We start from the raw sequence: 24046 nt of genomic DNA, 5'->3' as shown, positions 1-24046 counted from the left end.
CTGATGTGTCAGACCAAGGGTCTCAAAGTCTAGGTTGCAACGATTGTCAGATTGTCACAAGTTTACCATCGTGGTTTAAATTATCGCAGAAGGTACTTCGTAACAAATATTTTTTGCTAATTGCTAAATATTTTTGCTGCAGTAGTTCAGCAGCCCAAAAAAATATTGGGACGCTCTGGCAGATAAACATGCACGTTTGAAATTCCTTTATCCTAATTCTTTGCTTTTTCTTTCCTGCCTGCCTGTTTGTCTCTTGCTCCCAAGTGTTCTCATCTGGGAAGCTGAAATACAGCACCTCAGACAGCGCCGACAAGAACGGTGTGAAGAACAGACTGAAGAAGTTCATCTCACGGCGGCCCTCCATGAAGACGCTGCAGGAGAAAGGCCTCATTAAAGGTGAGGACTGAGGGGGCGGGCGGCCATCTGGGCTCGGACACTTGTTTGCATGGCAACAATCATTTGCACAATAACACACATGGCTTTTGTTTGGAGGGAGGCGGTGTTATTCTCTTACTCTGAATGATCGTGACAGCCCTCTGGCTTTGAAATTGTCATTTCAGACTTCAGTTTGTTAGGGAACCTTTACTTTAAATAAAGTGAATGATTGTTGTTAAGGTAAATTGAGTGTGATTTGGATACAGGGTAATTCTATACAATTGATGTATTTTTATATGTATGCCGTTTTGGAAGAGAAAAAGTATAATTACATTACATAATTTCCTCCATAACAAATTACAGCATCATAGGACAGAGGGATGCTGAAATTCAAAGGAAAGAATAAATTCACTGGTTAAGGGCATACTCACCATTAAAAGGGTATTTTTAAGCATATTGTAGAAGCCTCAGAAGGTAACTGTATTTTTAAATCCCTCCCCCCTTTGCATACAGACGTTCCCCCTTTAATGTTGTGTCCACAGGACAAACCGTGAGATCAAAGGGAGAGGAGGTTATTGATGGCATAAATAAAAACACACTGGGATTAAGTCATGGTGCAGGTGGCCCCCAGACTGCCGTCTCTGGCAGGGCCGACAGGCAAGCCGTGCCACTTCACAGAGCGTCTCGCCCCTGAAAATCAGGTCTCTGCTCTGGTGGCACACCCCTCTCCCAAGGAAGGATTTCTCCTCGAGTGTCTGTCTCTTCCACCAACCCCAGCCCCACATCCACCCCCACCCCTCCACCCCTCTACCCCAACCCCAACGCCTCCCACATTCCCCTTGCCTATTTCTCTCAGTAAGTTCCCAAGCTCTCTGAAGTTGATTTAGCATGCAAAGGTGGCCTCCTCTCAGTCATCTGTGTATTTGGTACACCCCCCCTACCCCCCACGCCCCCAACTGCTAGTATGGCAGAGAGAGAGAGCTGGCCTTCTTTGATGTAGTGCAGGCTTTAGGGAGTGCTCCATTGGCCCCACATTAAATGAAAACCGATTGATGATGAATCCCATTGACTTGGTACCTTTGTATAGACGGACTCGGGCTGAGGTTTGCCATCGGCCCTGTAAAAAAAAAAAACGGCCACTTGAAAACATCCACAGTCTGTCCGTGGTTATGGTTTATCACCTTGACGACGAGCATCGCGAAAGGCTGGAAAAGAGAACCTATTAGGACCAATCGGATGGTGCAAAGTAGCCAATTTAATAAAGGACATGTGACTAAATGTATTTTTGGTAAGTGGGATTTGTGCAATTGCAGTGCTGTCATGTGAATATGTGTGATGTTGTGACAGTTCAACAAGACATTGTGCCAAGGGCGCAGTGCTGACCCACATTGAATATTGATCACTTTGAGACAGATTACTTACCAATGTTGAACATAGGCTGTGTTCTCATGGCCTGTCTGCGACCCTGTGCAGTGAGTCTCTCACACAGGGACCTTTACTCACAACTTGCTAGGCTACTTTTCTTGTTGACTTTGACCAAAAACCACAACGTTATTTTTATTTATTTCATGGTGATGATGTTCTGAAGGAATTGACACCATGAGACCAGTCCTTGACATTGGGTGACAAAAATGTAAATGCTAATGTGAAAATGTGTCTGCTGTTCTTTTCCTCAGATCGAGTGTTTGGTTGTCACCTGCCGACCCTTTGCAGTCGTGAAGGAACTACAGTGCCAAAGTTCATCAGGCTATGTATACAGGAAGTGGAGAGGCGTGGTAAATTGCAAAAGGTTTCACTATGTCAACTAGAAAACTAGGCTTTCAACAAACCACTCTGACCAACCATCCTGGCACACTATGGCCCCAAATAGATGAAATACATTTTCCTTAATAATAATTAATTTGGTCAGTATTTGTTTATTTGTAAGTAAATTGCAATCTTAAATTGCAACACATAATGTTATCATGCTAATGCTAAGTATTGTCCAGTGTATGTGAAAAGTACTTAAATGCACATGACAACATTTTTAAATAACAGCGATAATAATAGCAATGCTGTCTGTGGTGAAGCAGCTCCTTCCTTCCTCACGAGATTTAAAGGCCTTTAAATACTTACTTAAATATTTAATATACTTTTTTATACTTTCACAGGTCTGGAAGCCGATGGCATTTACAGAGTGAGTGGTAACTTGGCCACAATCCAGAAGCTAAGATTCAAGGTTGACCAAGGTAACATTTTGCCTCTTGGAAGCAGGATATAAACACTAGTCTCACCGGACCTTTGTGAACTTCTCAGTTTGACCAACACTTATTCTGGTTGGCGAACAAAATGAATATGCAACATTTCCATTCATCCTGCTGCCTATTGTGTTTGAGAATGGCATTAATCACCTACTGCCTGGCAGAGTGGTTGATGTAGCCTGGCTACTGTGTTTGCAGAGGGAGACATGCTATGACATGATGAGCCGTGAGAGGGGCGCATCACCCTCAGGTGACCCAGGGGAGGAGGAGCGGAGACGCTAATTATTCTGCATTAGATCAGGAATCTTCAAAAAAAATTGATTAGGCAATGTAATTTGACCCCAGTGGCTTGCCTTCAGGTTCGTGTGGAGACGTATCACTGAGAGAACGTACCCGTGGCAACGTGGAAATGGCTGCAGGTTAGCCGTCGTCAGCTCTGACGAGTATAGCTCATAGTCATGCGCAGCTCAAACAATTTAGTGGATTACATTTTAGTGCGATGCTCCACATAATGGACTGACAGCCTATTAATTTCCATGGGCTGGTGATGCTGCAGTTGTGGTGTTGTTGATAACATGCTAAGGCCTGGCTAAGGTCAAGCAGGTGTGCTATTTAGTTTGCCACAGGTAAGATACATTCACTTTGTTCTGTTCATCTGCCCTAACCATACAAACAAATTACTGTGCAATTCGCACCCTGAGTTCAACCACTCAATAGGACAGAATACATATATTTAAGAAACAGCATAAGTATTTGCAGTGCCATTCAATGCTTCAATGTTGATTTAGCTTATATAGATTAGTCAAGACCATCAGAATATGACTTTCAGAGGTCTTTCATATGTGTCATTTTTGTCTCTGATTTTCTAAATTAGTTAACTGATTAGTTTTCGTTTGATGTGCTCTGCATATTGATTTACAAATCTACCCCCTGCACATTTCATAAACACTTCAAAAGAACCAATTCACTTGACTTTAACCCCAAAGACCAAAATCATTTTTTGCTCTCAAAAGACCCATATCACTTGAGATGGAGATTTGCCTTCAGAGGTTTTAGCATACCTAACAATAAAATGTGGGGGAAATCTTACCATTTAGCCTAACGTGTACCATAGCCTGCACATGACATGTATTTTGAGACTTGTTATGGCACAGATCTTTCCCACAACTCTTTTAAATCTCTCAGTATGTTTATCAGCCACCTCCCTCACAAAGATGTTTCCATGACAATCAGCTAGTCTTTGTTCTACACGTTTCATGTGTATTACACAACCTTTGATTTCTCTATGGGCAGAACATTGCCACAGCTAAATGCTCCCTCTTAATCTATAAGACCTATAAGGTTCTCTCTAAGGCCAAATGATACTACTGATATGATCTTGATATTCTCATGAGAGAGAACCTTTTCATTAGCATGGGTAAAGGTTTTCCCAGTGAGAGCGTGCTGATCGCACAACCCCGGCTGAGGTCAATACACATTCCAGCGCTCCAGGCTGGCTTTCCCCTGGAGGGCTCTTGAGGAGGATCTGAATGTGATGTCTTTAATGAGGCAACAGAGATGGCCTGATTAGCAATTAGCTGTGAAGTGGCAAGTGTACACTCTGGAGTGGATGGGGCTAATTGAATGGATTCCTGGTCTTTGTCTCCAGGAGCAGGCTGGGTAGATGTGGCTAAAGCAGGTTAGGGAGAGGTCTGGTCTCTGTGAAGCAATTTTTACATTAGTATTCTGTGCGAACCAGAAAACCACTTAGCCTGATGGTTTGTCTAGGGAGAGGGTACCTTGAAGTGGGACATTACACAGAGGATCTGAAGTAAAAACAAAGTCAGTTATTTTGTAGTGGCTGTTATAGGTAGTCCTACATGAAATTATATGTTTTTGTTTTGCACTTTTCAAGGGTCATTTAGAAACACCTACTAACATTGTTGATCATTGCTGATCAGGAAAAAAACAGTGTCTATCCATAGCGTATAGAACGTGACACAAACAAATGGGATCCATCGCAGCCGCACCTGTTTGAATGTTTCATTGTCTACTGTTCATGATATTCTATGTAAAACACTGTCATGACAACCACCTTTCACTGATTCTGTAGTACACGTTGTCATGTTTTTCTGTTCTATTTCCCAGAGGAGGAGCTGAACTTGGGTGACAGCCAGTGGGAAGATATCCATGTCATCACAGGAGCACTCAAGCTGTTTTTCCGGGAATTGCCTGAGCCCTTGTTTCCTTTCCGCTTCTTTGAGCAGTTTGTTGAGGCTATAAGTGAGTATACCATGACCTGATGCTGTTGAACGTACAAAGACTGTGCTTGTGAATTATAAATTATTAAGATGTTTTCTCATTGCTCGTCGTCAGGATGTTCTCACTCCCTACTACATGCGCTGCTGTTGAAAGCTATAATTTCTTCTTGTGTCATTCTGAGGCATTGATAGGGTTCATTACGTTAAGTCTGAGGGGGGGGAAAAGTAGATCATCCAAAAGAGGTCGCTGTTCAATAGGAAGGCATTGCTACCCCTCACTCCACCCCCACCCACCCTGACCCCACCCCCTTTAAAACCCACTGCCTGGGGAGTGGGGGAATTTCTCAGAGGGCACAGCCACGGCCTGCAGTCCAGACAGAAGCTGTCACCAAAACAGACTCACTGCTGAACGTCCACCTTCTCTGTCACCGAGACGAGCCAAGACCGATCCCTAGCCGTGTTAGCTGGCTGATTGACACCGTGGTGGCTCTTCGCTGGCACACCCCTCCGTCAAAGGCCAAGCGCTCACGGCGGCGGTGGCACGCCCCCGGCTCCATCTGTCTCCCACCCCCAAGCACTCAGGTGGCATACAGGGAGCCCCTGAAGAGTAACATAACACCACCGTAGAAAGACCTTCATATGGCACATGTAGGAAGAGAAGGAAAGAACAAAGATATCTATATATATGAACAAACCATGTTGTGTTGTAATAAGCAATACCTTTTATTGGGAGAAAAATATCACATTTTACATTTCTGTGATGAAACAATGCTATTGAATTGAATAGCAATACCCCACCCGTATATACTGGCAATACTGCCACCTACTTTTATCCAAGGATCTGGGTACATGGGAGACAGGAAGACGCAATCCCAAGGTGGTGCTATAATTTGGCAATAAATATTTACATGCTCCAAATGTAGGCCAGAATACCCACTGGCCTGCAAGGTGCTTCCACCCAGTAAATCAGCCAAGTCTACAAGGCTGATCACTTTCAGATAACGTTTAGACAACTAATTAGTACTGCAAGGAGCCCCTCTTAGCAGGAGGTATAATTAGCCCAACCTGCAACATGTTCCACTGGAATTGAGCTAAAGAAAGCTTGGGGGAGGAGAATAAATATAGACCCATGACGATAAACAGCAGTTAGAAAGAGAGCACCAGAAAGGGAAACATTGACAGCCCCTATGAAAGCTCTCAGCGCTGGCGGCGGTAGCGCTTGCATAGAGTTCTTTGTGAGTTTATGGCATTCAGGTAAGAGAAATCTTACTCGAGAACTTCAAACACATTTCCTGTTCTTTGGCTCTCCCCATTTCCCAGGTTGAGCCGTTAGGAATCAGGTGAAAAAAAAAAACACATTTAGTTCAAAGTTACACAGATATTGGAAGGCGAGCCAATGAGCTCACGTCAATCTTTGCTCTATGAAAGCCTTCATTAGTATCTCTCCCATGTGCACTCACACTTGGACACAACAACCCCTGTTCATCCATCATTGCCTATTTAAGATGGCGGCCCTGAGTGTGTAGTGGCAGCACTGTGGGGATCAGCGCTATTAGAGTCACACGGCTCATCCTGGCTGCCCTTTTGATGTGGTGGCATTAGCCGAGGGACCGGGGGACTGCCTGACTGGACAGGAGGGGGTCTGATTAGGACAACAGCACATTAGCACATCACTAATTGTAGGCTCTCTCCTCTGGGGACTGGGAGAGTGTGTGTGCGTGTGTGTGTGTGTGCGCACTGATGTTTTTATAGTCATGCAAAGCGCTGTCTGTTACATATCCAAAGCCCCTCATGCTCTCTGGATGGCCTGATGAGAACCTTTAGATAGGGAAGCAGAGAAAAGCTACATACGAATCCATGCCATGCTAACAATTTTAATCCACTGCCATTTTCCGGCATAAACACGAATCAGAGAACTACAATCCCAACAATTCCAAGCATTTGGAACTCTTTTTTCATTTTTTGAAAGCTGTCATATGAATCTTATCCCTTTCCCAATTTCCTTTCCCCCTCACCTGGCTCTCCTAATTCTCCCCTCCTTACACCAAGCGTTTACCCAGAGAAGCTCAGGTGGGGATCAGGAAGGGGCCAGTGCCTGCCCCCCGCTCAGCAGTGGAGGGGTTTTTGGAAGGTGTAAGGGGAGCAGCTGTGTCTGCGCTGGCTCTTGGCTCATCTGGACTCCCATCTATTATTCATGGAGCCTTCAAATCAGACTGGGACCCTTCAGCCACCTGTCTCCCTATCAGGCTCAACCTTGTCCATTTTATCCAGGCTGTCACGGCCGCACAGACTACAGTACTGCGAGTTTTACCACATAGTTAGCTGCCCACTAGCAGGATGAATAGCTCGAAAGCATAATAGTTAATATTTTAAGTGATAAGTCAGTTAATGCCTTCATTTGTAATGACAGTGGTAATGACAATACAAAATACAGGCCAGTTTTTAGCTGGCAATAATATATTTTATATTACGCTGCTAAAGTATTCAGTGATAATATTGTAAAATTTCTTAATATCGTACCCTCTCATAACTCTTTCAACTCAACTCTGTCATAGCTTCATTGGCATGCAAGCTTTGCTGTCCGCAGAAAGCTTTTGAAATGCAAAAATACATCCAGTTTCTATATTTCATCAAGAAGCTTTTCATGTTTAATATATTACAGCCATGATCCTCTAAGACTTTGTTATTCATTAACCAAAAGCATACAATTGGGATACATTTAAAATCTTAATCATAACCTGCAGGACTATTTGCACTGTGCTAATATTTGCCTTGATGGGGTTTAAGGAAGCCAGCAGACTAAGCCTGCAGATCAGGTTGTGCAGTAAGCTTTATTTGAGCAAAGTAGACTCCAGTGTTTGTAATTGGATTATATCCACTGCATTTTAGGAGCTGCTGCATGCATATCCTGCATACGCAAGGCAAGGGATCATTGCCTCCTTCAACACAGATGCATACAGTCAACCGATGTTCACATAAAACCTTTGTTTGCATGTCAAACCGTACATCTTATTCTGCAAAGTTTCTTTTGTTCGGTTGCTTTTGTTGGGTAAGATGTGCTGCAATGCTGATGCCAACTGCATGAGCCAGTAGGAGAGGGCAGCAAGGAATTGCACTGATTATGGATGCTGTATCAAATAATCACCAGCTCAAGTGTGGGACACAGATAATCATTTCACTCTGTCAACACAAGGGACGCGGTACGAATGTGGGTCATTCTGAGCCCTCCTGAACAATGCCTTAGGCTGCTGCACAGGCTGACTCCAAGACTCCAGTCCTAGCGTTTGAGTAGGAGAATATGCTGTCAGTTTGTACTCTTGCATCAGAATCATTCTCCTTCGGATTTACCCAGTGCTGTGCTGTGGATACAGGTTGAACGTTGGTAATGAGCATTTAATCATGGAGGTTGCAGGCTTTGGTTTGGATCAGGATTTGCCACTGCATGTTGAATCACTTCATTTGCCATTTTTCGTATCACATTTGTGGTATCTCTTTAAATTTAATGTAAAGCTGTTGATACCACAGATTTACATCTTTGTCTACAGACACAAATATGGTCTTAGAACCTGTGACTGCTCACTTACTACAGAGAGCATTTAGCTGATTAGGATATATAGATTCCTTCAGAAACCCACTTAAGGATTACTGTGTTTTATAGTTATAAGCGAGTACTTAAAAGTTTCCAATGATTCAACATTGACTTACTTGCTCATATGCATTTTCATTTTCTGATGTGTTTGTTTTCCAGATGTTTGATCTCAAACCATATTAGATTTCTGTTTGTCAGTGGTTGGGCACACAGGGAATGACCCTGACCTTGGAGGCCCTGACCTTGGGGGTCGCAATGCTAGGTTCTAGCAGTTGGGCACCAAGGACGATAAGAAAAAAAAAATGTTTATTTGTGTGCCTGAAATTGATTCTATTGGGAAATTTCTAAAATGCTGTAATTCTCTCTTGTCATAACATCATAAATCACTCAGGTCCCTGTTGGTTTAACAATATCCTGCCTAATGCTGTAACCTGGGACCAATGTGGGCATGAAAAAAAAGCCTGATTCGAGTGCAGAACGCTTCGTTTTCTTCTCAAATGACATTCCAACCGCGGAGAGCTCACGGTCCAAATGGCAAGATTGAGATTGATTAGAGACGTTTTCCCAATAATCAGTACGGTATTGTATTGTACACAGTTATGTTCATAGTCGTGACCAAAAAAAAGGACTGGGCTGTGAATAACATGGATAATGATTTTCCTACACAAGATTCAAAAATCTGGATCCTTGTAAACTTTCAGATGGTTTCTACCTAATGACCTTTCACTGATGCTATTTTTCTGAGAGCCTGCCCTACCCCACTCTGCATCGGGCTGCAGTGAATCAGCACATCTAAATATGAGTATGGAGGCTTGTTATATATTAATGACTCCATCCCTGCCATCTGTCAGAAATGGAGGATGAGGGGGCATCTCCAATATGTTAGCTACCAACGGCTAAGTAATTAGTGATTGGTGTCCTTTATGCCAGCAGTAATGACCAGATTAAATATTTTAGAGGCAGACTGCCACTGATTTGTTATAGCCCCGGGAAAGTAAGGGGCCTTTGCCTCTTTGCATAACCGTGGGCCTATGGTTGGATCCTCCAGCATTATCAAGGTTTTGCAGGACTCAGTTGATAAAAGTTATCGGCCGTCACAAAAGGGAAGTGTGCAGGTCACAGAGCAGCGTGTTCTGTCATGAGTTAACAGCGCAGGAACAGCAAAGAGGTTAGATTGCACGGGCCGTATGTTTTGTTCCAGGCCTTGTGTTTCTCCTTTTTTTTTGCCGGAATAAAGACCATGTCTAATTGACCATGATGACAAAGCAAGGAAGTGTTAACAGACCAAACCAATCAAGCAGCAGGCTTTACCTACAACAGAAGGTCAGGGCCTTGGCCCGTGCTCCTGCTCAATCCCAGGACGTGTTCACCGTCTGTGCTCAACTGGCAGACCTGGCAGTAGAGGCAGGCATCTGCTGCCCGCGTCCATGCCAGCTCGGTGTGTACACGCAGACATCTGCTCCGACCATACCCAGGGGGCCTCCTTCACTGGTACAGTTGACTAGGAGCTCCTCTACTTTTCTACTCAGCAATGTTGTCCTCATTCCATACTAATGGAGGCAGGGAGGAATCACTATTGTAAGTGTGGGCCCTGCTATAGGAGTAGTGCTTAGCTGCACATGAGTGAGCAGAGTCTGCAGAGAGTTGTATTCTGATGCAGTTTTGCTGCTGTGCTTTTGTTGCTTGTTGCAATAAATCTGTACAATGGCGTGAGCTTCCTGTTTATATAATTTCTTCGATTCAGTGAGACTATTATCTGTCGTCAATTAAACTGTGACTCGGTTATAGCTAAAAAACAGACCATCTGTGGAATCTTTTCTCTCGAGTGAAAACCTATTTTAACCAAATGTTTTGTTGTCAGTGGAATTATCAGAAGCTGCCTATCTTTACCCAAATGGCAATATGTTACTAACATCTGAAGCATCAGAATGAGGAGATCCTGCCTTCAAAGTAAAATGAAAATATTTGTATTTTGCGGCCATAAAAATATGGAACCCTACAACACCAACTACTGGCAGCTGGTAGAAATAAATGCTTCTGCTAAATGTTTGATAAATGGGAAGTTTAGCTGCCTGTCATCTCTTGAACTAAACATTTGAATTTCCTTCATCTTCTTGAACAAACATTTGAGTTTGCTTTTCCTCACTGATACTGATATAACGGACAAATGCAGAGCCATGGCAGTCCGTGATGAATGGAACACATCGCTCAGGGTCAGAGGTCACATGGGTCCATTAGCAGAGGAAGAAAAAAAAGAAGATTATGGACAAGATGGTTTCTCTGGGGTTTCCCTTTGAGTCAGAGGGCATCCCATGTCTTGGGAAGGGGGGGGGGGGGGGGGGTCGTCTCAAGGCCTGGTACTGGAGCAGAGGGAGCTTACGAGCCTGGGGTCAACGATCAGGGTCTCCAGTTACAACCTAACAGCCTCTAATGGGATCCCACTATTAGTCGTCATTATGTCACGGTGCTCTCTGATGTAGAGAGGCCCTAGAAAAAAATCACCACAGACCCAAGCGTCGGTCTGCCTCGTTCGTTCAGACTGTGCCGGAGTTAGATCCGGAGGGCCGGGCAGAAGGCTGCATGCAGGAAGCACTGTGAATGAACCCACTCTTGTGCTGTGCACTGGTCATAGTATACTGCATAAGCACCCAGCCCCCTTTCTGAGCACACATGCTCAGACACGCATACAGTACCCACACACTGGTTTGGTTTTGCTCTGAAAAAAAACGGTGTTATTACCCTCATTGTACCTCATTGTGCTCTATGGCAAAGTTTTGCAGTCATAAAGAACTTGTGCATGTGGATGCAATAAAACACTTGGAAAAATAATACAATATGGTGCCTGCAATACATTTCTGTGTGTCCCTGTAGTTGGGACTGAATATTGAAGATGCTCTCAACTCTTTCCCATACAGAAAATAAGGACCCAAGACAGAAGGTTCAAGTCGTGAAGAAACTGGTCCATCAACTCCCCAAGCCAAATCACAACACCATGAAGCTCTTATTTAGACATCTGCAAACGTAAGACACCGTTGTCTGTTATCAGTGCAACCTCCTGATGGTATTATAAGAGAATGCACCTTGATGTTTTTTTCCATATTTATTGATGAGGTTTTATTTCAAAGCAGTGGTTCAGTCTTTTACAGGTTTAACGAGAAACCATTACAGCAGCTGTTCAAAGCTCTCAAATGTCCACGAAGGGACCACCGGCGAGTGTGTAAAGTGTGTTGTTCAGTGCTGTGGGTGGGCAGGAGTGCTGAGTGTGTTAAAGGGCTTTCTAAGTTCCCCTTCATGAGCCCCCGGTAAATCAGTTGGGTGGCCATCAAAGTGACGCGAGTCGGCCATGACGTTTTTTAAGGCCATACCACTATATTTATGTTTAGATATCTGTGAAGTCATGCTATTTTCAGCTAGCAGGCATGCAAGCACACCTACAGAAATGTGACGCACAGACCACAGGCAGTTAGCAGGTAATAACTAACGGTTTGACGAGTAAAATACTACAGACTTTCCGATGAAAATATGAACAATGTTACCCCAGATGGCAAGTGGAAAGCCTGCTAAGCACGCGACTTCGCTCCTAGAATTTGCTTCTCTTCCACGCCGCACAGCACAGGGCGGAGAGGAGAGGCTGTGAGGACACGAGACCATGATGGCCATGCTGGCAGAGCCCACTGGGCCATATGGCTAACTCCATCTCCCAGGAGGGGTGTTCCATCCCGTTTTACCCTTACGTGCATTTACCGCCCTGCCAGGGGGGCCAAAAGACTCATCTCAGATTGATGAGCAACCCCCCCTCCCTCCCTCCCCTCCCCTGATGGAACATGCCCTTTGGCTCTTGAGCTGAAGTCTGTTTGGTTTCATATGCCAGGTCCCACCCATCTTCACCAGGGTTGGGATGCAGCCCAAGCCGGGCTAACAATGATGGTGTGCTGATATATTCGTACGGGGAAATCACTGTCCTGCATTTTTTTGTAGGTGCATATTGATGTAAATGTATTGTTCTGTCATCGACCAACTGACTACACACACACACACAGACACGCACACACACACAAACAATACTGATGATAAAATCTATTCAAGGCCTCACCAGATTTCTTTTACAAGCCAAAGCAGACTTAGTCAGTCACTCGGTCTTCTAAATGATTTCAGTCTAAATGACCCAAGTGCAGTAGGCGTGCCTAACACCAGTCACGTTCTCCGTTTAATGAGCGAAACAGATAAACTTGAGGACATGCTCCTTTCCCAGAGCTTTTCTACGACTTGTGGGGACAACGTAAATCCCGGCAGTGCCACAGAGTCTGTGCTCATAGCACTCTCCCTTTCTGCTGGTAGAATAATAAGGGCACGGAGCCCAGGTTTGGAGGGCCAGGCACTGCGTTTGCGGGAGCCACTCCCATGCCCACTTGATGTGGTCCCATTTACATTCAGCTTTATGCTTCTCACTCTTATTACACGTCTTAGTTTTTCTGTGTCACATTGTTTTCTTCAATTGTACTTAACTCTCACTCTCGTTCCCATCTCCCTCTCCCTCTCTCTTTCCCTCTCTCTCTCTCCATCTCACTCTCTCTGTAATTGGGGTTCTTAGGATAAGATAGATCATTCAGACCAAATGGTGAGGTGAAGTTTCATTGTTCACTATGAGGGGAGAATTCCCTAACATATTGTTTGTCACTGAACTAAATTCATAGTCACAGCTAGTCTGGTAATATTTTGTACTTTGACAAGAACACACACACACATACAAACAAAAAAAAAACCTGAATTGGGCTTCAGCACCTAAGTCTTTCATGTGGTTTTCTGGTCTCAGGAAGAAAACTCCACTCCTCTCAGGCTCTGCAGAGCAGGATGTTCAAATCAAGAATAGGCAATTGTTTGTCACTTTGCCTGTGTGTTTGTCTCTCAGTGTGCGTGTGTGTGTGTGTGTTCATTCCTCGCTCAAACTGTGGCATTCATACCAAAGAGGGGAAGTGTGTTTTAGTGTCCCATTTTCCTTGGGGGTTATATTTTCATTCTGGTTTTGGCTGCACTGGGAGTGGCGTAGGAGTCTGGGAAGTTTTGAGCGCTTTGTTGTGGTCTTTCGTTGTACCCGTGCGCGCTCGTTTTTTCTCTTTCTCTCGTTTCTTCCCCACCCCGCGTCCACCGAGCCTGGATTCAATAACCAGTTGTGTACTCGCATTGTGATGATGTGGTCAAGGAAACCAGATTTTCTCAAGCGTACCTTCGCTTACCCATTCTATTTATGCTTCTTCTTGTGGGTGTTTTTGTCACTGATGCTCATATTTCCCATTTACCACAAGGGCTTTAAAGGAGCTTGCGAGGTCTGTTTTTCTGCCGTTAATTCAAGGTTCGCTCACCGCGTGCTGGAAAAGAAACCTTTTGCAGCGAAAACCCTCTGCGGCGAGGCGAGCTGATCACGGACAGAGCCAAGGGAGCAGTCATCGAAAATGCACTCCTGTCTCCTGGCCTGGTGTCCTCCCTGTTCTTTCCCTCTCTGATTTATAGTCAGTTTTAATCATGCACCTTAGCTGTGTGGCAAATCTGTTCGTAGTTATGGCCTCATGCACACACTGTTGTGGAAAATGATCCTTAGGTGTCACAGAGTGCAGAGCAGCAGAACATTAGCCTGTATGAAAGCACCATTTGCAAGAAAGATGTGTAGATATAAAGAGAGATGTGTTTGTCTTGAATACGCTTAGCGCGAGTCGTGTGGATGAGCTGAGAAGCACGTGAGTGCACATCCACATGCTCGTCGTTAGAGCTCTTCCTCCGCTAGGCGAAGCCCTTTCCTCATTGGCTCACATTTAGACAGCAGGTTTCCTCTCTGCACAGTGCCACTTCCTGCATGGGGGGGTGGGGGGTTACACAAACACCCGCGCGGTTAGTTTATCAGTGGGCATTATCCCCCCAGTTCAGCCGGGGCCAGCCGCTATTAACACGAGGAGCATCGGCGCGGTTCAGACCTCACAGCGATGCCTCTAACAGCCCGCCCCCAACTCCCCCCCTTTCTTTTTTTCCTACCTCAATTTATTATTCGTCCCATGATCCTCAAGGAGCCGGCGAGCCTGACCCAATTAGCACAGGCCTGCCAGGCGGGGGAGGACAGCATAGTGCACCATCCTCCACTTCCTGTCATACCCCCGCTTGGAAATGAGATGCTAATTAATGACCACTGGCATCTTGAGCCCGCACATGTCAGCTTACGTTGGGGCTATCAATGATTTGTCAGATGCAACCGAGCGTGGTGCGGTCACTGCCGGTTAAGCTGGCCACTGGCGAAGCGCTCGCGCACACAAACCACAGGCTGCTAGCGAACTGATAATGCTGTAATGTGCGGACTACCTAAATGCACCATTGGCTCGTGCTTTGAGGAGGGCACGAAACATCCCTCGGTGTCCCTCAGTTATTATTGCACCATTGTTCACACATGTAAATGTGTAAAAGTACAATGGTTGTCATCACCTTTTAGATTACCAGCGGACTGACAAGGAATGAGGAGGAAGGAACAAGAACACAACAGGTATTTAGGGACACCATCCTGGCAAATTGTGCCGGATCTAAAGTGCCATTGACCTTTTATGGCTTTGTTCAAATACAGATGTTTAAAGTCCACTCAGACAGACACAACACACTTTATTTGCCTCTATGGTGCATGTTTTATACGGTATACAATTCATTCACAGATGCTCTTTCTTTTGGTCATTCATCATTTTTAATTGCTGTACTTAAAAAGGGGAGGGGGAAGGAGAATTATTTCCTGTTTAAACCCTTTCCATGATGGTCAAGAACACGTGCACAAAATGCACTGTAAAAGTAATACTATTAGGTTTCGCTATTAGCCTCATTATCATGGTAATCATTGGTGTTGTGGACAATTTCTGCTGCGTCTAGCGTAAAGGGAAGTGGCAATATTTTGTGCAGAAGTGAAGTTGCAATTAAGATGCGTGGGCCAAATGCCTTGTTTATGGCAACTCACGTCAATTTGGAAATTGAATCACCTTACACTAGATCATTAGTGGACCATTAGCAGTGACAGCCCAGATCCTTACATCAGAGTGTTCTAATTAACTTAAAATGCTGATGGCAGGACAAGTGCCCCAGCAGTGATGTACAGGGGAATACGACGGGGCTGGGGTTAATTACACACATTAATGGAGAATTATTGTGAGCACTTGTTGGATGTAACAGCCTTTTAAATCGCACCGCTTTGATTACACAAGCCTCAAATGGCGATTCCCAACCTGATTCATCTCTCGAAGGGTGCACATTCATACGGCAAGAATCTGATGTCTGATGTAGCTCAGGTTCATGATCAAAGTCTTTTTTAAGTCACCCTTTCTTCTGCCTCACAGTACAGTGCTAGCTCAGGCCCAAGGAGGGCACATGTGACCGGTAACTTCCTCAAACAGTCTTTAATGTGCCCTAACAAGCCTTTGATAGGCCTGATTAATGGGCCCTGATTAACAAACTTCCTGTAATAGACGTCCCCACCTGTAGCTGCGCCCCATGCTGGGAAGTCGTTAACTTATAACCAGTCCTATTTAGGCATCCTATTTAGGCATCTGTTTCCCACACACTAATTTTTCAGGAAGAGTGACACATTTGTTTTGGGGGGGGGGGGGGGGGGGAGCAGGTACTGTAGAGCTTAAGGTTATGTAATAAAACAATAAACATGTGGCTTTTTTTTTTCAAGCAGGACATTCTCGATATTTGCATTTCTTCATTGTTATATGTCTACATTTGCATTGTATTTCGCACAGCAATCATGTTATTAACCCAGAATCTTTGTGTACGCATGCTTTGCCGCCAAGTTTGCAGAAAAACTCTGCTCCTCTTTCTTGTTTGGTGTGTCCACTCTATCTAGTTTCTATGTCAACAACAACACAACTTGTCTCAACTTATCTGTAAATGTAAAACACACACACACACCCACACACACACACACACACACACACACACACACAAACACAGTATTGGCCCCCTAATTCTTTTTTGAAGACACTCTTCACTGTAAAGCAGAGGGTTTGTGCGAGTGATTGTGCTCATCCTACCTCAGAGCTTTTAGGCCGTGTTCCACTGGAAGCTTGGAGCTGAGCCTTCTGCCACAGTTCTTCCATCACCTCTCCAACCTCCACTCTCCAGTGCGTCAGGCAGGCCTGGAAGTCCACGAGCCAGGTCACCCCTGTATTGATTGTGTCTGTGTGTGAGCCAAAACCTCAGCTCAGGGAGGATGACTGTGCCGCAAGAAACCAGGCGCGAGTCCTCAAATACACTCTGTACACTCTGCCCTCCCTCCGCCTTACAGATGACTTATGGTGTTACAAAAGGCTTGCCTTTTTGCAACATAAAATTACAGAGAAGAAAAAAAAACATGTAAATCTTTCTAGGACTGTGTGGAAGATATGTGCTTAAAATGAATGCCAATGTTTTGCTGCTTGTGGTAAGACATTTCAGGGCAGTTGCTCTGTCAGTTAGCTTTTTGCTAGCTTAGCTGCACGTTAGAATTGTACTACTTAAAGGCACAGTGTATAGTTTTATGTGGCATCTAGTGGTGAGGTTGCTGAATTGCAACCAGCTGAATAACCTATGGTGCCCTTCAAATCCCATATGCGAAAATCCCTATCTCGAGCCAGTGTTTTGGTTTGTCTGTTATGGGCTTTTGTAGAAACATAGCGGTGCAACATGGCATACTCCGTGGAAGAGGCCAATTTCTACTAATAGATGCCACTCAAAACCACACTCACAGTTCAGGAGTTGTGCTATGTTGTACGTTATTGCTTAAAAAAAAAAAAAAAAGGGTTCAGCTGTTATGCAGTTAAGCAGTGTTGAAACGATATTCTACTATATTCGGACTGTACAATGGTACAAGAATGGCACTTAATGGTATCAATAATGAAGTTATATCTGCACAAATATCAATATGTTACTATTAAAAGGTGCAATAATTAAACAAATGTAAGATTTTTATCTTAAACTAATAAAGAAAAAGCTTATTTATTTGGTTATCTATCATCTATTCTTTAGAAAATTAAAAAAAATATTAGGCTACGTAAACGTAATCCTACACATTTTTGGATCCTTAAATTTAATGTTAGGCATACACAGGTAGACATGCATAGCCAACAAGCCTGACATCTGTGTATGTAATAATATTGATCGTAATATAATAGCGGTCTAATTCTGAGGGTGTTATCGATTTAATCTTTCAGTTATGGCAGTTATGAGACTCAGCAACTTAAATCAACCTAAACCTGAGCTATAGGTAACACCACAGGTGCTTATGACAGCAGTAGGGCTTAAGAAGCCACGTGACTTCTTCTGCAAAATGCAAGTTTAACTCTAAAATCTTTAAAATCTAAAAAGGCAGTTTCAACTTAGATTAGCCAAAGTGATGCAGGATTTGCCCACGTGAATACATTACAAGCTCCTCTTATTGATCACTTTGTTTTTCTCTTTTGTTTTCTTTTCAGACTTCTCTGTCATTCCTTAAAGAACCGCATGTCAACACAAGGCATCAGTATTGTGTTTGGTCCAACTCTTATGTGGCCAGAGAATGACGGAGGAAACATGGCATTCAACATGGTGTACCAGAATCAAATCATAGAGTACATTCTTATCGAGAGCCGGGACATCTTTGAAACAGAGGACATTTAAAAAAAAAAAAAGTACAGAATGGTCGAACAGGAGTGGGGGATATGATTTTTGTATTCATTTTGAATTAATTCATATTGGTATGAACACTGACCAGAGACTATATGTGAAAGGAAGCTATCCAGAGTAACCTGATAACCATGTTGAGTGCCTTTTCACACAAGGTATATATGACTGAATGAAGTTTCAAAGTGTGTATTGTATATATTTATGCCGTGTATATATATATGAGTTTGAAAGAGAATATTTTCAGCTGTTTCTGACAATAATTTGGCCTCACATTCATTTCATAGTATGATACAGATTTAAATCAGCCACTGAAATGTTATTCAACAAAAACAAAAAAGCAATGTCCAGCTAGTTTAAAATATTTTCATCCTTGTATTTTCACACACATGACTATTTGCATCCTTAACAGAGTCTATGTAACACTTCTGTACTGCTCAGGCGTCGTTTTATATTACAAATCAATTCAGTTGTATTTCCTGTGCTCAGTTTAGTAGTTCTATGAAAGAAGGACTACATAAAAGAATAATAATGAATTTAACTATGAACATTCGTACAATATTCATGTTATACATTTGTGTTATTAGCACATTTGTATTGCTTTATGAGTTATGCATTGTGGAGTATAACAATGACTTATGTTTGTATCACTTATTGTAACATCTGTTTAATGTGAGCAAGTAAGAAAACTTGTTTAATTTGATGTGTTATATGTGATATAGTGGGATACCAGCACTGAGAAGATCTCAGCAATAAAGTTTCTTTACATAACGCACATTAGTCATGATCTCTCCAATCTACCTGCTGGTACAGTAGTGTGGCAAAGGATAGTTATCCATAAGCTGTGTTTCTTTTGGTACATGGCTGAAGTCTAAATAAACACATCTGATGAATATATGAATGTAATTCAATATATTTGTTTCAATATTTTTCAAAAGTGCCTTTTTGTAGCTGTTTGGAAAAAAAATGTCAACAGTAAATAAAGAATAATCTGCCTCATCTTGATGTTGTGAGGAGCTTCATCATTGGCTGGATATAATTTTTCAACACTTAATTAACACACCTTATGTGATTGAACAATTGCCAGAGATGTACTGAACACAGATGTACTCTCTGATCAGTGCATTTGATATGCAGTCCGAACTACACCATATATGCCTTATGCCAACAAGAAAGATCTCCACTGTTTAACTGCTTCTTTCATTGATACATTGAAAACAGTCTGTGAAGCATCAGGCTGTAGGTCATTGCTGTGGAGTATTTACACTGAAGAAAATAGAAGACGAGGTCACAAACGAGGAGGAAGAGAAGCATGGTGTGCATGACCGATAGGCAGTGGCTAATAACAACAGATCAGACTGGATTTCCCCCTTCAAATGTACTCTTGAATAATGAATCTGTTGTGCTTGGATGGACCAAAGTCTTATCGTGAAGTCATTAGGGGGATTTTGGCTAATTGACTGTTAGAATTGCATTATAAGCCCAATTCTGTGTATGAATAAGTAGACCTAAAAATATTTCTCTTTTTAAAAGCCAGTTAAGTCAGTCTGTGGATCGTTTGTGCTCTTGTAAATATATTAATGTCGTTGCAAATGGATGTAACAAACAGCCAGGAAGGGTGGCTCCTGTCGTCATCTTCTTTGAATAATTTCTTCTTTTTTTCTTTTTTCCCAGAATGAAGGCTGAGGCCTTGGATGAGAGGTACTTTGAAAGAAACTACATTACTTCATAATTCCCACTGTATTCTCAATCCAAGCCCAGAACTGCACAATCTGTATTTAGAAGAAGTGCACACATGTTCCCAGCCTTTGCTAGTGTGTACCAACGAGCATCTACAACAATCTTCTATTGCCTCCACTTTAGCTCCACACACACATGCACACAAACATGGCAGGAAAAACTAATTATTTTCTATTAAGCTGCCTCTATTAGGGCCCTCCCATCAGACTAGAATTTATGGAGCCACTCCTGAAACCCATGCTGCAGAGAGAGGCACACTGTGTAGTCTAATCACAATCACAGGGCCCATATCAAACGTCTGTCAACATCAATAAAACATGTCATGTACATGGTTGCCCACAATTAATGCAGTCATGCACTGTTCGGCTCAAAAGAACTGGTCTGTTTCTCCCCTCGTGCAAGTCTGTCGTATTAATCTTTGGTTTACGAGCTATCAGGAACCAAGAATTGTCTGAGCACAATTTCTCACTTAAACGACTCCGAACCGCTACCCTCTACAACAGAGGGCAGGAAATAAGAAAAACGAATGGCGAGTTTGGTTTGCTGCAGGTTGTGTAGAGAGTAGTGGTGTAAACTTAGCCTGAAGGTTTGTGTCATGGGCCCAATACCAATGTCCACCCTCGTGGAGTCGAGGACTTTGAGGTGCATTCCCGCTAAATCTGTGAGGTGCTTGGGGCTGCCCCTCCGTCAAATCATCAAGTGTATGAACGCAGATACTTTTAGCGATTTATGCACACTTTCCTTAAGTCCACATTTCTGCAGACTTTGCCTGAGGGAATTACCCACAGTTCAATGCATTGTGATGTGAAACAAGTGGTTACTAAGGGAAGCCAGGAAGAATAAAAAAAAATAAAAAAACACGGAAAACATAAACGTGATATGTCTCAACGGGCTGTCCCATTTCTATTCATACCATTTCGAGCGCCAAGAGTTGGTAAAGGGGGCCTTAGACCTGATGGGGTGCCATTGGCTGTCTTTGTCGGTGGATGAGATGGTCGTAGAAACCACCTCTTCGGTGCTAACTTAAACTTGGAACCATAAAATCACAGGAAATATACCACACTTATCAGTCCTATTTTCACATGGGCTGAAAGTCGAGATGTATTTGGGACCTTGTTTCTTGACACTTTTGGGTGGGAACCATATAACACAGGGGAGTGCAGGAGTTCGAAGAGGGATGATCACTGTTTTATAACGAGCTATGTGATCTAGATATGGTGCAGTGAAACAACATGTTTGTCCCTCAAGTAAATAAAAGCAACTGATGTAACATGGGTTTCTACAGTTGAAATAACCCCAAAGGTTCTTTTAGACAAACTGAAAGCAAAACTTCATAGCTTTAGGATGCCTACTCTTACTGTAAGGTAATTTGCCTGTACACTTTCAGAACAACATCCCCTCTCTCTCTCTCTCGTTATTATCGTAATTTGACAGTAACAGCAGAGGTTTCCCATTTTAAATGGGCTAATTCCTTTTATTCTCACTGTGTACGAAACATGCATTTCTTAACCAAAATTAATATTATTTTCTTTCATCAAAAAGTATAAGGTTAGATGGTGCCGAAATGAAGAAAAAAACAAGAACAAATACAGGCTCGCACCGTAAGCTTGCACACAATGGCAGATGTGTTTTCCTCGCATGCTCATCTGGGACGCCAGAGGGTAAGTGGATCTAATCAATCCAGGATTGCCCCGACCAAAAGCACATGCCCTGCAGTGGGAGTCCCCCTGGGCCTTGTCAGGCAGATGGTGGTATTCACTGGGCACCTGTATCACTCTTCACTCCTGCCTAGTGTGAGCCCGACGCTAATGCTGCCACATACAGGCTGATGGTCTGCGGAAGTCTGATAAATATCACCCCACCATCTTGTCCAATACACCCCCCCAAATAACAGCAATGTTAGACTCTATAGACAGCATTTCAGAGTGTTTCAGTGTCATCCTAAAATGTATTTGGTTGTCAAAGACTCTTCCAGAGGCATAGTTATGTGATTTCGATAATTCAGGCAGACTGATTCAACACTTTATTTTGTTTTTATCCTAAGGTTGCTAGATGATTATATAGCAGAATGTCATCACGAGCGTGCTGGTATTCTCTTGATTCCTTTTTGTACTCATACAAGTGTGTTCATGTGCAAGCTGAGTGCTGTTTATATTGATCTCTGGCAGGGACCGATGCCGGGGGATGATGTATAGCCATCAGGCCATCAGTTTCGAATCAAACTGCCACAGTGCTTTTCAAATACCCATGTGGCCATCTCTTTTCATGTGCGCTGTACAGGCCAACACTGAACTGTCTCTGTGGAATGCGTGTGTGTGCTTCATTTTTTTCCTTCTCCCTCTCTCTCTCTCGCTCTCTCTCTTGGGTTACAGATAAGAGAAAGTCTATAATTACAAGGAAAGGCTGTTGCTCTGCGATACATTTTTGTTAAATCAGATGTCTCATGCTTCAGTGTTTTGGCTGGTAATAAGGAGGACTGTATAGCTAAGAGTACATTGTGTGTATGTGTGTGTGTGTGTGTGTGTGTGTGTGTGTGTGTGTGCATGCTTGTATGTGTATATACATGTTCGTTTATGTGTGTGTGTGTGTACATGTTTGTATGTGTATATACATGTTCGTTTATTTGTGTGTGTACATGCTTGTATGTGTATGTACATGTTCGTTTATTGTGTGTGTGTATGTGTGTGTGTGTGTGTGTGTGTGTGCATGCTTGTATGTGTATGTACATGTTAGTTTATGTGTGTGTGTGTGTGTGTGCACATGCTTGTATATATCTGTACATGTTCGTTTATGTGTATGGACATGTTTGTATGTGTATGTGTGAGGACACGTTTGTACAGAGTGTGCCTATGAATGAGCATGTACATGTTTTGTGTGTGTGTGTGTGTGGGGGAGGGGGGGGGGGGTGTGTTTGTGTGAGCAGCAGTGACATAGACCAGCTTTTTGTGGTTCTGCATTTCACTAAATTTCCGCCGAAAAAGAAAGAGAGAAAGAAAGAAAAAAAAAAGAAACGAAAGGGACAGAAATGAAATCCAGCTTCGTGTGACCTCCCTCCTGGCACTGGGAGACACTTTCTAAGAGCGTAACGAGCCCGGCAGGCCACCAAAGCTTTCAGCGCTACATTTCATTTCGCCGTGCGGCGGCGAAGGAACGCGCGGTGCAGCACACAAAACACACAGCAATTTCTCAAGATGTGCGCTGGGCTTATCTCATATTCAGAGTCGTGTTCATGTTGCTTTTCTGGAGGGTTATGAGGGCAGTGGAGCCAAAAAGAAGGAAAGAAATAAAGAAGGAAAGGCAGAAAGAAAGAAAGGCAAAGAAAGAAATTGGCTGTGTCATGACATTTCTATTTTATTTTTTATTTTTTTCTGCACACAGAAGCGACGTGCATAACAATTCTTAACTGATCGTGGACACATCTGGGCATTCTTGACGCAAACTAACCTCAAGCACGATGGCCTTTGAGGATGAGAGGGTGAACTGCTGACACAGGGTCACACACGTACAGACACACACATACACACACAAACACACACACCTCTGTCCTTTTAGGTGCAGTAGGAACCAACTAGCTCCATCTGCTAGATGTGTGTGCGGCATGTGTGTTCCTCTTTCAACAAGCCAAGTCCTCAAAGTAATTTCAAACAATAACTGCAGACCACTGAGCTTGGGAGAGCCCCTTTGAAGCACCCCCTTTGTCTCCGCGTCCCTCTTGGAAGAACTTCATGGAAACAAGAACGTCAGTCAGTCAAAAGAAAGGGGGAAAAGAGAAAGAGCCCAAAAAGTAAATGAAAGCATAACAATACAGTGTCCCTGTGAACCATGGCTTGCCATGCCTTAACCACCGGCCCCATTAAAACTGTGACTGGGCTCCAAAAGAGCATGGCAGCATATTGATAGCATATGACTGTGTCACTTGAGGACACGTCTTTTTGTCCCCCTTCTCTCTCTCTTTCTCCCACCCACTCACTCACACACACACACACACACACACACGTTTGCCAAAGCACGCGCACGGACACACACGCACACACACACACACGCACAACAGGAACACCGGCGCAATGAAATCAAATTGGCCCATATGGCATGAGTATAAAGCATAATGTGGAATCAATGTGTGCCTTTGGCTAATTATGATACCTTTAATGCCTTGGCTCCAGGGATTCCTAGTCCTCTGAAGATCCTTGGTCAGTCCATGT

The 24046-nt window shown here is 43.4% G+C and overlaps 1 protein-coding gene across 1 annotated transcript in view; it reads left to right on the top strand.

Annotated features, from left to right (window-relative positions):
• Positions 1 to 18101, top strand: part of arhgap15 (Rho GTPase activating protein 15) — a gene marked incomplete at both ends in the record, with an annotated part of 41625 nt that extends 23524 nt beyond the window's left edge. Inside the window, 6 exons of the mRNA XM_080839715.1 lie at positions 265 to 396; positions 2052 to 2150; positions 2526 to 2603; positions 4743 to 4877; positions 11360 to 11465; positions 17918 to 18101. Of these exons, the coding sequence (XP_080695841.1) occupies positions 265 to 396; positions 2052 to 2150; positions 2526 to 2603; positions 4743 to 4877; positions 11360 to 11465; positions 17918 to 18101 (734 nt within the window). The remainder of the gene's footprint in view (positions 1 to 264; positions 397 to 2051; positions 2151 to 2525; positions 2604 to 4742; positions 4878 to 11359; positions 11466 to 17917) is intronic.
• Between the last annotated feature and the right edge of the window lie 5945 nt (positions 18102 to 24046).

Source organism: Sprattus sprattus (assembly GCF_963457725.1).
Source record: "Sprattus sprattus genome assembly, chromosome: 5".
In the NCBI taxonomy this organism is placed as follows: domain Eukaryota; kingdom Metazoa; phylum Chordata; class Actinopteri; order Clupeiformes; family Clupeidae; genus Sprattus; species Sprattus sprattus.
The sequence above is the reverse complement of the archived record's forward strand: the minus strand, read 5'-3'. Positions and strand labels throughout refer to the sequence as shown.